Raw genomic sequence first — 15,183 nt, forward strand, 5'->3', positions numbered from 1 at the left:
AGGACGGCTTCAATCAATGGCAGCTCACCGAGAACAAGTCTTGGGGGGAAATCGTGGACCGAGAAGCCACCCTGCCTCCCCCTTTCTCTCCTTGCCCCACGCACAAAGGTTTCTGAGGCTTTTAAGGTGGATTAAAACGAGGCTAGCATGGTACCCACGCCCGTTCCTGGAGATGGGGTTTCAGAAAAGGTACAAGTCCCCGCCCCCTGGGCTCACAAGGAATGGGATGTCATTTCCTGAGCCAGAGTCCCTCCTGCGGCTTGGCCAAGTGAGGCTGCAGGAAGTGTCCTGGCCTCGCAAATTAGCACTGGCCCCTGCCCACAAGGAACTATTCACCCACAGCCTCAGAGGCCCATGGGCCGCTCTGTGTCACGGGGCAATGAGGAGTGGGGTCTGGGAGCCTGAGAGCGGAGCCTGGGACACAGATGTTGACCCACAAGGTGGCCCTGGATTCGATTTCATGATACATAGTCATGCAGCCCATCGGTAACGCGCCTCATGACGCAGGCAAGGAACTTCCCATCTAGGTTTGCATCTTACCTTTGCCCAAATGCCTTTCACTGTGAGCACAGCCCTAGAAAGCCACGCGCGGGGATCACACAAGAACACACACGGGTTCTCAGAGAAGAAAGGTAAATAGAAACCTGGCAGTGGTCACACTAGTTTAAATCAGCTCTCATGCGTTGTGAGACCTAGGTCCCATTTCTGTTACACATGGAGTCAACACAGCACCATGTTCATCAAGATACAAAGGCATTGCGCATATCGGAAAAGACCTGCTCTAGATTCCAGATGTGGGTCGCTTAAGAGGTTAGTCGGTAGGGTGCACCGGAAGAGTAGGGAGGTGGAGAAAATTCCTTTGGCACAGTGCCTCCCAGAGAGAGGAGTTCTGTGTCTAGAAGGAGGCCTTAAGAAGCCACGTGGGATCCGCTTGCCTGAGGAACTGGGGATGGTTGCTCCACGGGCCTCCAGGGAGGGCCCTCTAGGCGATTACAGAGCAACCAGGGATGCAAGCCAGGGGCCAGAGCGGAATTGCGGAACTCCACCACCAGGGGGCCCCCTCTCCACACCTCCCTGACACAGGACCCAGCTCCTCCATTGCCCCAGTGTGGAGTGTTTCAGTCCCATTCCTTTGAGGGTTCAACACACTAGCAGCTCATCTGGGGTACCCACGTGACCCTCAGAGACTCTGAGGAGCCGGATGGTGGTCCAAGGCTTTGGAGAAATGAACTTGCGGGTTCAGGGCCACAGAGAAAATAAGCTATGCATCTCCTCCCCCTCCCCCTCCCCCCCCCATGACAGCTGCCTGTGCATTTTGCAGTTAAGGAAGCCGTCACAGGGAAGGGCAGGGGGCAGAGACTCCATGTTTCTCCATGCCCTGGAGTTTACTGGGGCAGGAAAGCCCCCCCCCCCGGCCCCGGCTCTGCATATGGATACCCTGGAAGCTCCAGGGATCATGGGCTTTATTCTGAAGCAGTCCTCAGGACTCCTTGTCCTGTGTCAGCGGGCCGAGAGGCGGCCTCATCGATGCCCTGCCGCATCTGTGAGCCCCCAGGAGCGGAGAAGGGCCCTGCCCAACTCTGGGCAGTCATCTTTGCCCCTCCTGCCGCTGGGTTCTTTCAGACCACAGAGCTGGAGGCTGCACTCGGGGCAGCGGGGTCCCAGAGATGGGGACGGGGACAGAGAAGGGGAGAAACAGACATAGAGACAAAATAAGAAGAAAAAGATGAGAGACACAAAGGAGGAAAAAGAGGGAGACCGAGACAGACAGATGGACACAGACACAGAGAAAATCATGTTTTGCAGCTGGCCAGCCTCTCTGGGTAAGGGGAAGAGGAGGCAGAAGTCAAGTGGTACGGACACTTGGATTCCGGGAGGGTCGAATCCATCTACCCACCCACCCACACACCCATGCTCTCCCTCCAGCCCTCCTTCACTCAGCAGGCCCGCCGTGGGGCAGGCTGTTGTCAGGATGGGAGAAGAGAGGGTTACTGAGAAAGTGCCAGGCAGCTCGTCAGATCTAGGACAGCCCTGGGGGTCACCCACCCAACACAAGTTGTTAGGAGGAAATCAAGGTTTTGGGATGGGCGGGCGTGCCCCCAGTTATCCAGCTCGTTAGTGGCAGAGATGAGGGGGAAACTCAAATACTCCCATCGGCAAGAGTCCCTGGATTGTCAGCACATCCTACAGAAACCAACCCCTCCGGGCCCATCACCAAGGCCCCTCCCTTCCAATCAATGGGCTCCTAATGTCCTTCCCACTGTCCCCTACAGCTGAACATCCTATCCAAGCTCTGTGGCCGGAGGGGTATTTCACACATGCAAATCTCAGCACACCACTCCTTAGCCTGAAATCCGTCCACACCCCACTCCCTGCCCAGCCTGTGGCCCCAGGATATTGTGCATTCAGGGGCTTTGCCCACCTGTCCTGGCTGCCCCTCCCGTGCCACATGCCCAAGCCCTCACCCCTCCCACCGCCCAACGCCACTGAATTGGGTCACTGACCAACCACACGGTCTCCCCCTCCTGCTACTGCTGCTCACGTCTCTGGCCACCCCCACGGCCTCTGCCTGGGACTCCCTCCGCTCCTCTTGGGGGAGTCCCGTCCACTTTGGCACACCCCCACCCAAGACTGAATCACAAAATACATAAAGCACCCACCCCAGAGCTGGGCCCATGGCAGACGTTCAATAAACACCCACGATGCTTAGTATTAGTAACAGTGGCATGATGTATTTAGAATAACAAGGACCACGATGAAGGAGGGCCCTGGGTACAAGATGAGGCAGGAGGACACGTGAGTCTGCCAGAGATCCTGCAAAAGGGGTGTGATCTGAAACTTGGGGAGCAGGTTCCCAGGCAGAAGAGCCAGGTTGGGGTGAGGGTGGGGACTGACATTCCAGGGAGGGGAAAGCCGCGCGCACAGGGCTAGCGTGTTTCCGAACTACAAAGACCACCTCCTACCTGGAGTCTGATGTGCGAGAGGGGCAGCAGATCGGTCAGCCAGCGGGGGCAAATCCTCCCCCCACGCTCCACCCACCCGGGTTTGAGGACAAGAGTCTCTCAGCTGCAAAGGTGATGTGGGGACGGACTTGGGCTTAGCAGGACTGACTGATGCTATTTTAACACCATAGCCTCACACATTGTCTTATATTCTTTTCAAAACCACTGTGCATTCAGTACTGACATCCCTATATTATAAATGAAGAAACTGAACCTCAGAGAAATAAACAAATCTTGCCCAAGGTCCCATACCTGGTAATTAACAAGAGTTCAGTCTGAAGATGAATCGCCTGACTCCATCCTAAGCTTCCGTTTCCCTCTGCCTGAAGTTAGGAGGTTGAGTTAAATCAGAGGTGGTAATATCAGGCATGTAGCCCACCATCCCCACTTCTCCTCCCTCAACAGGCATCATTACCAGATTAAGGCACTTTGTTTCTGAAAGACAAGAGAACCTTAGAATCCTTCTTAACACATCAACCTGAAACAGGGATTCATTGGAATGGACAGGACAGGAAACCACTTTGCATCCCTGGACTGATGATTCTGGAAGAGGACCCTTATATCTGTAACATTCTAGAATTCCATAAATAGGATTCCTGCCCCAGCCCCCAGGAAGGTCAGAATGTGGGCCAGCCATGGGATGTCTCCTGAGTCTGCTTCTCCCTGCCACCCTCCAGGGTGACAAGCCAGAGAGATTCCAGACTCTGCCTGGGTTCCTCCCAGCAACCCCCCCAGAGGCAGCACAACACAGCGGTTAAAAGCATAGATATAGTTGACAGCCAGGCGTGGGTTCAATCCTGGTATAAGCATGACAAACCCTCCGCTTGGAGCCTCGAACATATTACATGCTCAATAAATGATCGCTTAAGCCGAAACTAAACATTAATCAGTACACCAAACGTCGGGATTCTAAGGCAGACCCTACCCCTTGCTAACTCCAGCCTTCAACCTGTCCTTTTTCATCCTTCTTGACCTTCCTCCCTCCCACTTCTCACCCTGAGACGCCCCTAGCTCTCCCTGAGCTGGGGTTCAGGGATGTCCACACCAGCTGCCCCCGGCCAGTGCCTGGCCCCCAAACCGTAGTAGTCACAGCCTACACTGATCGCACACTTATTCTGTTTAGCGTATTACACGTAGCAACTGGTTAACTTTCACAATGACCTCACCAGGTACATAGTGTGATCTCTGCTTCGCGCATGATGACGCAGGATCAGAGAGGTGCAGAAACTGGCTCAAAGTCACACAGCCAGGAAAGGGTCTTCATCCACTTTGCAGACACAAAGACCCACAGCCACTGGCTGCCCCACATGTAGACAAACCTCTCACAAACACAGCAGCTTCCCTGGTATCCCCCCGCCAGACCTGGGAGGGGGCATCACATCCAATGGGCCTTTCACCCACGATTTTCAGTTTCCCGGTCAGAATCCCCAGGGCTTTCTTGCCTGGATGATGGGAAGTGTAAGAATGCAGGCTTTGAAACTGGGACACCCTAGGGGGTGATCCCTCACCAGCCCATTGAAAACAGTCTGTGTAACTTGGAGTAAGTTACCTCTTCTCTGCAAGCCTCAGTTTTTGCATCTGGGAAATGGTACCACATGCTGCGTCCCAGGGTTACTGTGCGGGGCTAAAAATGCAGCACCTCGCACAGCTCCTGGCACCTAGCAGGCGGCCAAGGAAGTCTGTGGCCACGTGAACGTACCCGAAGCACCTGCACACAGCCGGCACTGCATAAATGCTGCTGGGAGACCAAACTTAGGAAGTGCGTCCGGAGCACAGCAGGGCTCAGTAAACCTCTGTGAGCAGAAGGCAAGTAAAACACCCGCACAACAGATACCACTGGCATCGAGGTCGATAAGATGCCTGATGCGTAGCAGGTGCTCCGTAAATGTCCCTCCAGACGAACCTAGTTCCCCCCCCCCCCGCCGTGTACAGCATAGAGGTGCTGGTCAATAAACATGGGGAGGGACCTGCACAGAGTAGGTGCTCAAGGAACGTGCGCGGTGCCCTAACCAGAGAGGGAAGGTAGCACGCACATAGTAGGTGCTCAATGCGTGTCCATTACTGAACAGATGCGGCGGAGCCAGGGTGCCAAGCACACAGTGGGGCTTAGCAGCCGTGCCCAGGTGAGCTGAGAGGCACACAGTAGGTCCTCAGGAAGGGTTTCCCCGGCCCTCCCGGTGGGTCCTCTCTGCCCCCCCGCCGCCAGCCGCCTCACCTTTGTTGTAGAGAGAGCCGTCAAAGTAGTAGCTGCCCGTGTAGAAGCCCGTGGCCAGCTCGATGAGGTGGCGGGCCCACGTGTTGCCGGCGCCAGGGAAGCTGGCCAGAGCGATGAGCTGCTTGGACTTGGCTGGGAGGAACCTTCTGTCCATGCAGCGGTTGTCTGCAAACGGCAGGACACAGTCAGGGGCGGGGGCGGACAGAGCCGGACCAGAGGGGACCGGGGTGTGAGTCCCGCCCCCACCCCTTCCCAGCCATGCGGCCCAGGGCGTGCGCCGGGACTCCTCCTGGGCCCACTTCCCCATCGTGAAAAGGAGAAAAACAGTTCCTCGCGGCAGGGTTGACGTGAGGGTTGAATGAGATCACGGATGAGAAGGGATGATCACACAGCAGGGATTCAGTGAATGTCAGCTAGGAGGAAGCGTCTCCTCTCCTGCCTCAGTTTCCCCCCTGGCACGGGGAACCACTTTCTCATACCCCTCCCCCCAACCATCCTTTTCTCAAGATGAAAACCCTCCAATGGCATCCACCTACAAGGGGTCTGGCCCAGGGTTCTGACCTTGGCCTTGGCCCCCACACCCGGTGTGGCCCGGCTCGCGCATCCTCCCAGGCTCATCCCTCCCACCCGCCTGCCGGCCTCTGGGGTGCCTTCACTTCCTAGCTGTGCTCTGCTCCTTCCTGACACAGCAGCACCCCCCGGGGTAGTAGGAGCCTTCGCTGCCTCCCACCTGCCTTTGCCAGGCAGACGCCTTCCATCCCTGCCCTCTGCCCAATCAGCACCGCCCGCCTTCCCTACTCCCGGGCTACCCTTCCCGAATGCTCTCTGCTGATTCTCTGGCACTTTCCATATCCTCTGGCACAGAGGAGGGATAATATGAGAGTCGTGGATGGATGGACGGACAGATGTGTAGATGGGTGGGTGGAAGAATGGATACAATCGTGGATGGATGGAATGGATGGAACGGATGGATGGATGGATGGATGGATGGGTGAATGGATGGGCCGATGGGGAACGACAGTATTTACTTTGCAGGGATCTTGTAAGGATTGACATAATACATGTAATATGTTAATACGATAAAGTGCTCAAAGTGGAGTTTTTTGTTTTTTTTTTTTTTTAGCCTTCGTCCTCCTCATGTGTAAATGAGTTGGGGCAGGTAGGTACCATTCGGATTCTCTGGATTCTCTGGCTTTCAGAGTCCTCGGGATGCCCCTGTCGTCAGAGCCCCAACATCTCCCACTGCAGCCCCCCACCCCCCCACCTCCAGAGTGAAGAAGGCACCGTGCTGATTTCTTTTGACCCCTAGAGATGCAAGGGAAGCTGAGGGAATGACTCTGCAGTGGGAGAGGAGAGAATCCTAGATTGGGGGTTCTAGCCCTGCTTCCTCACTCTGGGCCAACAGCAGACAGCCCTGTCTCCCCTGCCACGGTCCCCCTGCCCCTGAGCCCACCAGACTGCCTGCCTGCCCTCCACACGGTCCTCCTTCCCTTCTGCTCCCAGGGGGACAAGGGCTGTCTCCTGTTCCCATGCCTGGGTTCCCATCTCCGTCCTCCTCCCCGATCCCCCCCACCCACCCAGTTGGTTCCATCACATCTGCGTTCACACATGAAATCACACCATCATTATAAAAACCTCTTTGGAGGAACCACTCTCTGTCCTCACCCCATTCCCATCCCACCTCTGGCTGAGGTGTCCACACTCTCCATTCCGCGTTCTGCTGCTCCTTGCTCCCAGGGGCGCCACTCTGGGCTCCGCCCCGCTCATGCACAGAGCCAGTCCACGCACAGAGCCGCTCCGCTCCGTGCAGCCTCTGACGCCACCCCCCATCCTGCCCTTCACAGAATTCCTCCCAGGGTGCTCTCTCCTGCCCTGCAGGACCTGCCGTTACTGAGATCTTACTATGAGCCACACTGTGTCGTAACAGCCCATCAAGGGAAACGTCTGAGTTCCTAAATTGAAATTCCAATTCTGCCACCTGTTTGCCGGGTGCCCTGGGAACAATGATGGGTCTGAGCCTCAGTTTCCTCACCTATAAAATGGGACTACTGACAACAGTGGTGCCCTCGGGAGGGTCACAGGAAGGAGGATGTGTTAACATGGGACTCACACACTAGGAGTGCCGATCGACCGCACCTCCTTGTGCTGCGGCTTCCAGCCAGGGGGCCCTAGCTCTCCCCACCCCCAGGTTCAATCTGTTCAGAGCAGACTTTGGAAAAAACAACCCGGTCTTTGTCTTTGTTGATGCCAAGTACGTGTCGGGGAACGGTTCTCCTAGAAACACACTGCAGAAAAAGCCTACGTGTGTAACTTTCTTGGTTAGGTCTTATATTTTGATACGGGTACGGATTATCCAGTTGACCTTAAAATCCAGTTGACCCTTAAAATCTGTGCATTTCATGCTATGTCAATGTTACTTAAAAAAAAAATCATCAGCGGGGTGCCTGGGGGCCTTGGTTAAGCTCAGGTCATGATCCCGCGGTCCTGGGATCGAGCCCCACATCGGGCTCCTTGCTCAGCGGGGAGCCTGCTTCTCCCTCGGCCTCTGCCCGCCACTCACTCCCCCTGCTTGTGCGCGCACTTGCGCTCTGTCAAATAAATAAAATCTTTTAAAAACTAGCAAAAATCAAAAAATTTTTGAAAATCAAAAATAGCAAATATTGAATTATAACTAGTGATTTGTACACGGACGTGTAACAATGGTTGCAACTTACAGTTGGCCCTCAAACAACCTGCCTGTGAACCGTGCGGGTCCACCACACACAGATTTCTTCTTTTAATAAATCCAGTACACCACCATAAATGTGTTTTCCTTAAGATTTTCTCCACATTTTCTTTTCTCTAGCTTGTTTACTGGGATACAGGGTAGGATATAGGTAACATACAAAATATAGGTTAACGGACTATTGGCGTTAGCAGTCTGCCCTTTGATCAACAGCAGGCTATTAGGAGTTAAGTTTTTGGGGGAGTCCAGAGATAAATGTGGGGTCTCCTGGCTCGCTTCGCTAGAAGAACATGCAAGTCTTGATCTCCAGCTTGTGAGTTCAAGCCTCATGCCGAGCACAGAGATTACTTACAGATAAATGGACTTCAAAAAAAAAAAAAAAAAGTTAAGTGTGGATTTTTCAATGCATCGGGGGGTCATCACCGCCCTTGACCCCCGTGTTGCTCAAGGGTCAACGGTGTTTTGAAATGCATGAAAAAAATAAGAAGGCTCGGGGCGCCTGGGTGGCACAGCGGTTAAGCGTCTGCCTTTGGCTCAGGGCGTGATCCCGGCGTTATGGGATCGAGCCCCACATCAGGCTCCTCCGCTATGAGCCTGCTTCTTCCTCTCCCACTCCCCCTGCTTGTGTTCCCTCTCTCGCTGGCTGTCTCTCTCTCTGTCGAATAAATAATAAAAATAAAATCTTTAAAAAAAAAAATAAGGCGGCTCGAGGGATGGTGAAACAGAGGGACGGATGATCAAGTTGATGTAACAAAATGCTGGCATACGCAGAGTCTATGCGATGCGTTATATGGGTGTTGACGGTGTTGACTCCATTTTTTTTTTTTTTGACATCTTTATCCCCATCATAAAATGTTGGGAGGGGGGGGGGGAAAAAAAAAACCTGGCCTCTCAATTTCTCCAGAAAACGGTATTCTCCATTCAAATACTGCCTGGGAGGCCAAGACCACTCCAAGGTAAAGGCTGTTGTTTTCAGCCCGAAAAAGCAAGTTTATTTGTTGACTTCAGCCCCCAAAAAGAAAGCTTCCTGAATCAAAGCACGTGCTGGAGGCAATACCGTGTGGAGCTCCGGGAGCTTTGGAATCAGACGGAGCGGGGTCTTGCTCCAGGGCAGTCCTAGCCGCGCTGTGTGAGCAAGGCTCCGCCCCCTCGGAGCGCGTTTCCTCCTGTAAAATACGGCTTCAGGATTAAACGGGAGGGTACACGGGCAGCATTTTCAATGTATGCTGAGAAGCTGTGGTTCAGAACGCAGCCCAGGATCGACACCACCTGGGTCTGAAGCCCAGCTCTGCCCTGACCTCGCTGTGCCACTTGGGCCCAGCTACCCAACCTCTCTGTGCCAAGTTGTAACAGTCGTTTTAGAGCTTCTGTAAATTTTAGGACCTCTGTAAATGTGTAGGATTGTAAAACATCTGTAAAAATAGCAATAACAGCCGCACCTAGGTCATGGTGAGAACTGAAAGAGTTAATTCGGTCTCAAGGGCTTGGACGGTACTTCGCGCACGGGAGGTGTTGGGAGAATTCCGTTCCCGGCAGGAACGTCAGCGTTCAGCACACAGCAAAGGCAGGATAAATGGCAGTCGTGATGGACCAGGCTTTTGCCAGTGTGAGGGACTGCAAACCCAACGTGGAAAAACTGGAGAATAGTAATGACCTGGGGACGTGGCCCAGGGAATGAGCAAAGCCATCAATTAGGGGCTCTTTATCTGCTATTGAAAAGGCTCCAATCCACATCAAAGCCATTCACGGTCATGGAATAATTAATCTGTGCGTGACTCTCCCTTAGGCTAGGGGAACGCAGTTCTGCGCAGAGTAACCAACACTTCCTAAACGCTAACAAGTGTTCGTCCCTCCTCACTGGACTGTAAACAAAGCCAACAGCTGCACTTACTAGATTCCCGCTCACTGGGCTCTTAGCAGGACTTCAGGCGCCACGGAAGGAGCCACAGGTGGCTGCCGCTGGTACCTCCATCGGACCAAACAGGGGACAAGCTCTTGATGGGGCTGCCGCTAGCTCTTTCAGCACCTTTGTGCCCATCGGAAAAAGGCACCCTCCCCTTCCTCTGGTTGGAGGCACTGCTATCCAGAGTGCAGAGCATGGGCTGGCTTTCGGGCACCACTTTTTCTACAGGTTGTGACTGTGCAGTGCCCAACTTGCCCAACCGTACACGGAGGCCCGGTCCCTGGGAGATGAAGAGGAGGTCTGGCCCAATCATGTTTTATTGGGTCTCCAGGCTTCAGGGGGTAGGGGGAGTGTTCTTGGCACTGTGGGCAGAGTTTTCTAGCAAGGGCTTTGGGGTCTGAGACCTGAAAACAAATCACTCTCGTACATGTACAATTATGGCCAGTTCCCAACCCCCGAGTCCTGCTTCTCCCACCTGGAAAACAGGGATGATGTTGCCCTGATTGTAGGCTTACTATGGGCTTTATATCATTCAACGAGCTGAGGCGGGACACAGGACCAGTGCATAGTAGGTGGTCAGCATATTTAGACACTGGGGTAACCCTTCAGGGGTTTCTTTCAGACTGAGTGTCTCAGCAAAGCACCGCTCCACCCACCCTTTGTGATGCCTCGATCAGAGGAAATGGCTTTCAGCTAGAAATTTTATAAGCGGTGTGACCTCAGGCAAGGCCCTTAACGGTTCCGTGTCAGTTCCTTGCCTGTAAAGCGGCCGTGGTAACTACTCCCACCTCCTGGGAGAGCCTACAGGATTCAGTGAGAAAGCGTAAAAAACTCAACACAGACTCTGGCACCAATGAACATCCTCGAGAGACCCTCAGCACTGCCACCACCACAGACTGGCAGCCCCAAGAGACGGGAGAGGAGCCAAGCGGGAAGCAGAGGTCCCGCCAGCGAACGGAGGAAGACAGAAGATGGAGAAAGAGAAGATTTTATAAATAAATGCACAGAATCCTAGAATTGAAAGGGCTCCTGGAGGTCAACAATCTACAGCTGCATTTTGCAGATGGGGAAACTGAGGCCCAGAAAGGGGAAGTGACTTGCCCAGGATCCTGCTGCAGCTCTGGGTTGGTCACCCGGGTCCCCCACTTCCAGCCTAGCTGACATCACACTCAATCTCACCGCCTCTGCTCCGGGAGAAGAGCCACCAAGGTGGGGGCTCAGTAGGAGGGACAGAGACGAGGGTCTCCGGAACCCCACACCCCTTGCCTCGGGCCCTTACCTCTGCTGCCCATTGGGATCGCTGAGCCAGGCCAAGTTCCCCAGCCCTGCCCTTGCCCCCTGCCCGCTGGCCTGCGCAGCCCGAGCAGGATGGGATGGGTTGGGCTGGCCAGGGAACCTCTGGGAGGGAAGCCACGGGAGAGCATCGGGGGGTCCACTGGGGGAGCCCCGGCTTACCTTGGACCTGTGTCTGGTACACGATGAAGTAACGGGGAGTCCCGCAGCTCTCAAATTCCTCCGCGCTGCACTTCTGGGCACAGAGCTGCTCGTCCTCCCTCTCGTGGAGGGGGAATCGCGTGGTGGGGAACCCGCAGTGGCAGGCGGTGCCCGCGAGGGCCGCCAGCGGGTACTCCTGGAGGGGGAGACGGGAAGGAACAGAGTCGCTAAATCCCCGGACTGCCTAGACTCCCAATACAGGGCTGGCGTTCCAAACGTCCCCATCTCCACCGCTCTCCCCAGCCCGAGGGTCCCCAAACTTCACTTTGACGAGTTTGCCCCATTTGTGTACCTCCCCTATCATTTCTTTCCAGCTTAATTAAGGTATAATTGACAAATAAAACCGGCACTTTGGTACATTTCCACACTGGAGATGCAAATACTATAGAAGGAAAACAATGTAATTACTTCCTAAGGAGGCATTCCGCCTGCCAAGACTCTGAGACCCCATGGGCCCCGCTTTTCCCGAGGAGGGGAGATCAGCGGAGGGTGGAGAGGCGTTAAAGACACCTGAGCACGGAGACGGAGCTTCCTCCCGGAGGACTGGAAAGGAAACTGAGAAGAAATGGCTTCGCTCACCGTCCTGCGCCCTGCCACTGAAATCCCCGGGTCTCAGAGGGACACGTAGCCCGAGCTTTGGGAAAAGCTGTCTGAACCTGTTCTTTTAAGCCAAAGAGGATATGGAGCCCCACGTGGGCGGGGCTCTTGGGGGGGGCACAGCTGCTCCTGCTTCAGCGGAGCGGCTAAGGGTCTAAGCCGGAGCGAGGTGGGACTCAGGAGGGCAGGGGGCTGTCCTTCCTCCGATTGGCCTCTCTGCAGACCCGCGGCCCTGAATCCTCCCTGATAGGAATAATCCAGTAATAAACCAAGGTCACACCTCTGTGGCCAATCCAGCGAACTTTGCAAAATCGGTTCAGCTTCTTCCTAACACAGATTAAGTAGGAACTTTACGTCTTAGCTGCAGAGCACAGACGGAGAGCGTGAGATGCCGGTACGCAGGTGGGTCTGCGTGGGCCACGACCGATGGCCTTTCTACCAGCTGAAACATATCGAGCCTAAGTCTCCCCCCCGCTCCAGCCCATGCCACAGGCTGCTCTGTACCCCCGCCCACGTAAGCCCCTCAGTTTTTCTCCTGTGACCTCTAAGGAGATAAGAGGAAACTGGAAGAAGGGAGCTTGGCAAGGGGCCTTCCTCTCCACCCACGCACCCTCGCTTCCCTCCAGTCCTGCATATAGTCTGACCCTTTGTGATGCTGCTTTGCCCGTGACCTGTCTCCTGTGTTTGTGTCCCACCTGCAGCTGATCTGCAGGCTCGAGAATCATCAGGGACTGAGGAGCGTCCACGGAGGGGCTGCCATGGGGGAGGGGCACTCCCGCCCGAGAGGGAAAGCTGGATCAAAAGCTGGTCAAACCTCCTCCACGCTAAGAACATCCCCCCTGACCTTCCCGGATGTCCCTCAGGAGCACAGCAAGCGCTCAGGAAATGCTTGCTGACCTGAAGTTGCCTGGCTGCCCTTGAACGGCTCTGGAAGCCTCTCTAGGGTAGCTCAGAAATTCAGAGTGTAGATGAGGACTCGGGCCCAGGTGTCAGCCCTGCTTGCTTGTGCTATGAGCTCGGGCAGGTGACTTCACCTGTCTGGGCGCTGGTTTTGCCATCTGTGAAATGGGGCTGACAATCCTCAACTCCAAGCCTTCACGTGAGAGGTAAACTGAGACCCGTGGTGCAGAGGGCTGCAGGGAGGATGTGCTCGGTAAGCAACAGCCTCTTGGCATTCCCGTGAGGTGTTGTGGACCGGGAGACTCGGTGAGGGTTGAGCCAAGCAGGGCAACTCAGAGCAGGTGGGGCATTCGGGAGTTGGGGTACAGGCTTGAGCACCCGGCTGGAGTGACAAGGCAGGCCCCCAGCAAATGCCAGCATCTATGAGGACGGGCACCACACCTGGTTGACTCTGCATCCCCAGCACTGAGCATAGGGACCTGGCACAAAGTAGGTTCTCGGTAGGTAGTAGCCAAGCAATTGAATGAAACGGGCAACCACGAAGGGGTAGTTCTTTGGCCCCTCATGTAATGAGCTCATCTTGAAAGAAGGATGGAGCTCCTCAGACATCACTGAGCGCCAACGATATGCCTAGCCCTGCTCTGGGTATTGGGGGGGGCACCAGTGTTCAAGGCCACAAGCCCTATTCTTGTGGAGTTGACTGTCTGGTGAGGGAGGAAGGATCTCAGGCTGAGACAGGACCCACAGATCATCTAGTCCAATTCCAATCCAACACCCAAAGTTCTGGATGCCACACCTGCCCTGACTCTACTTGCATGCCTCCAGTGACGGGGAGCTCACTCTGTACCCACAGTGGGGCTGCCCTTGCTTTCCCTGCCAATCTTCTACTCACGCTTGTGGGCCCAAGTTAGAACGTTACCCTCATTCCTGAGCACTGCTGATGATTAGAACCCACCTCCTCAGAGGGAAAGAAATCGACCCCAAGTAACTTCTACCCAAAAGAATCACATAAAACCATCGTGTCCCTTGCCCGTGTCACAGATCACAGAAATGACCCCCTCATCCTGGCTGGGCCGCTGCCTCTCCAGCCAAGCCCTCCCCCTCCTGCAGCCGTTCCACACCGCCCCTCCCCGGAGTTCTGTGAGCAGGACCCCGGGCTCACCTTCTCAGTGCAGAGGTCCACGCACTTGTCCACGGACATGTTCGGCATGGCGGCCGTCACGGGCAAGGCCAGGGAGAGGTTGTCAGGCCTGCGGAAGCAGCCTCGGAAGACCGCGCTTCCATCTGGAGAGCCGGAGGGAAAAGCGGTAGTCAGATCTCGGCAGGAGAACCACTTCTGAAGAAAGCACTTTTATTTTTTTAAAGATTTTATTTATTTGAGAGAGAAAGAGACAGTGCGTGCACCAGCGGGGGGGAGGGGCAGTGGGAGAGGGAGAAGCAGACTCCCTGCGGAGCAAGGAGCCCAATGCAGGGCTCGATCCCAGGACCCTGCGATCATGACCTGAGCCGAAGGCAGAGGCTTCACCCACTGAGCCACCCAGGCATCCCCAGAAAGTGCTTTTAAATGAAAGCCCAGAGAAGGCAAGAGTCTTGCCCCAGGTCACACAGTGAACCAAAGTGGACACTAATCAGCTAATCGTTCCAGGTGCTCCCCTCGGCCCTGGCGTCTTTGTCCACAGCCCAGGTCACTGAGATGTTCTTGCAAGGCCACACCATTCCCCTGTCTTTGGCAGCCTTCCTGGGTCTTGCCTCCTCCTGGTCAACAACGGTTACCCCCCATTCAGGGACGCGACAGATGTCACGGAGAATTTTCACGATTGCCATCAGGAGACGGCCGTTTGAGGATCGAGGGAAGCGAGGTCCCCAGGGCTGTCCCGTCCCTCCCTCCTCACAGCACCAGGGTGTCCTCTCCCTCCCACCCTCCTGGGCGTTCGGGGAGAAGTCCTGGGCCTCACACGTCTCTGCCCACCAGTGCCAAGCACCCAGGGGCTACAAGGCACCGACCTGTGGGAGGGACTGCCCTGAAGATAAGCGAACTGGGAAACACCCCAGGCACACGACAGAACATCTGTGGAGGCCACAGCAGTCACCCCAAAACACTACTTAGATATTGCCTTGGGTCAGGTTTACTAGAAGCAGAACCAGAGACGGTGTTGGACTGAGATGCGCTCTCAGGAGGGGATGGGGGGAGCAGGACAGGGCAGGAGCTAAGCGAGCGTGTGACCTCGGGTCTAGGTCCCACCCCGAGCCTAGGGGATGAGCTGTCCCACAGTCAGTCCCACTGCAAGGAACGGGGCCCGGCTCCGGCCCTGGGCGCCCCCCCCCCCCCCCCCCCCCCCCCCCCCCC

At 55.3% G+C, this 15,183-nt stretch overlaps 1 protein-coding gene across 1 annotated transcript in view; it reads right to left on the reverse strand.

The window, feature by feature from the left end:
- The window catches only part of WSCD2 (WSC domain containing 2), a 52,995-nt gene that overhangs the window by 9,784 nt on the left and 28,028 nt on the right, over positions 1-15,183 (reverse strand). The window contains exons 4-6 of the mRNA XM_008707652.2: positions 13,999-14,120; positions 11,301-11,475; positions 5,218-5,382 (exon numbers count right to left, since the gene is read on the reverse strand). Coding sequence (XP_008705874.2) covers positions 5,218-5,382; positions 11,301-11,475; positions 13,999-14,120 — 462 coding nt within the window. The remainder of the gene's footprint in view (positions 1-5,217; positions 5,383-11,300; positions 11,476-13,998; positions 14,121-15,183) is intronic.

The sequence above is a fragment of the Ursus maritimus genome, unplaced genomic scaffold (assembly GCF_017311325.1).
Source record: "Ursus maritimus isolate PB19 unplaced genomic scaffold, ASM1731132v1 scaffold_33, whole genome shotgun sequence".
NCBI classification, from domain to species: Eukaryota; Metazoa; Chordata; class Mammalia; order Carnivora; family Ursidae; genus Ursus; species Ursus maritimus.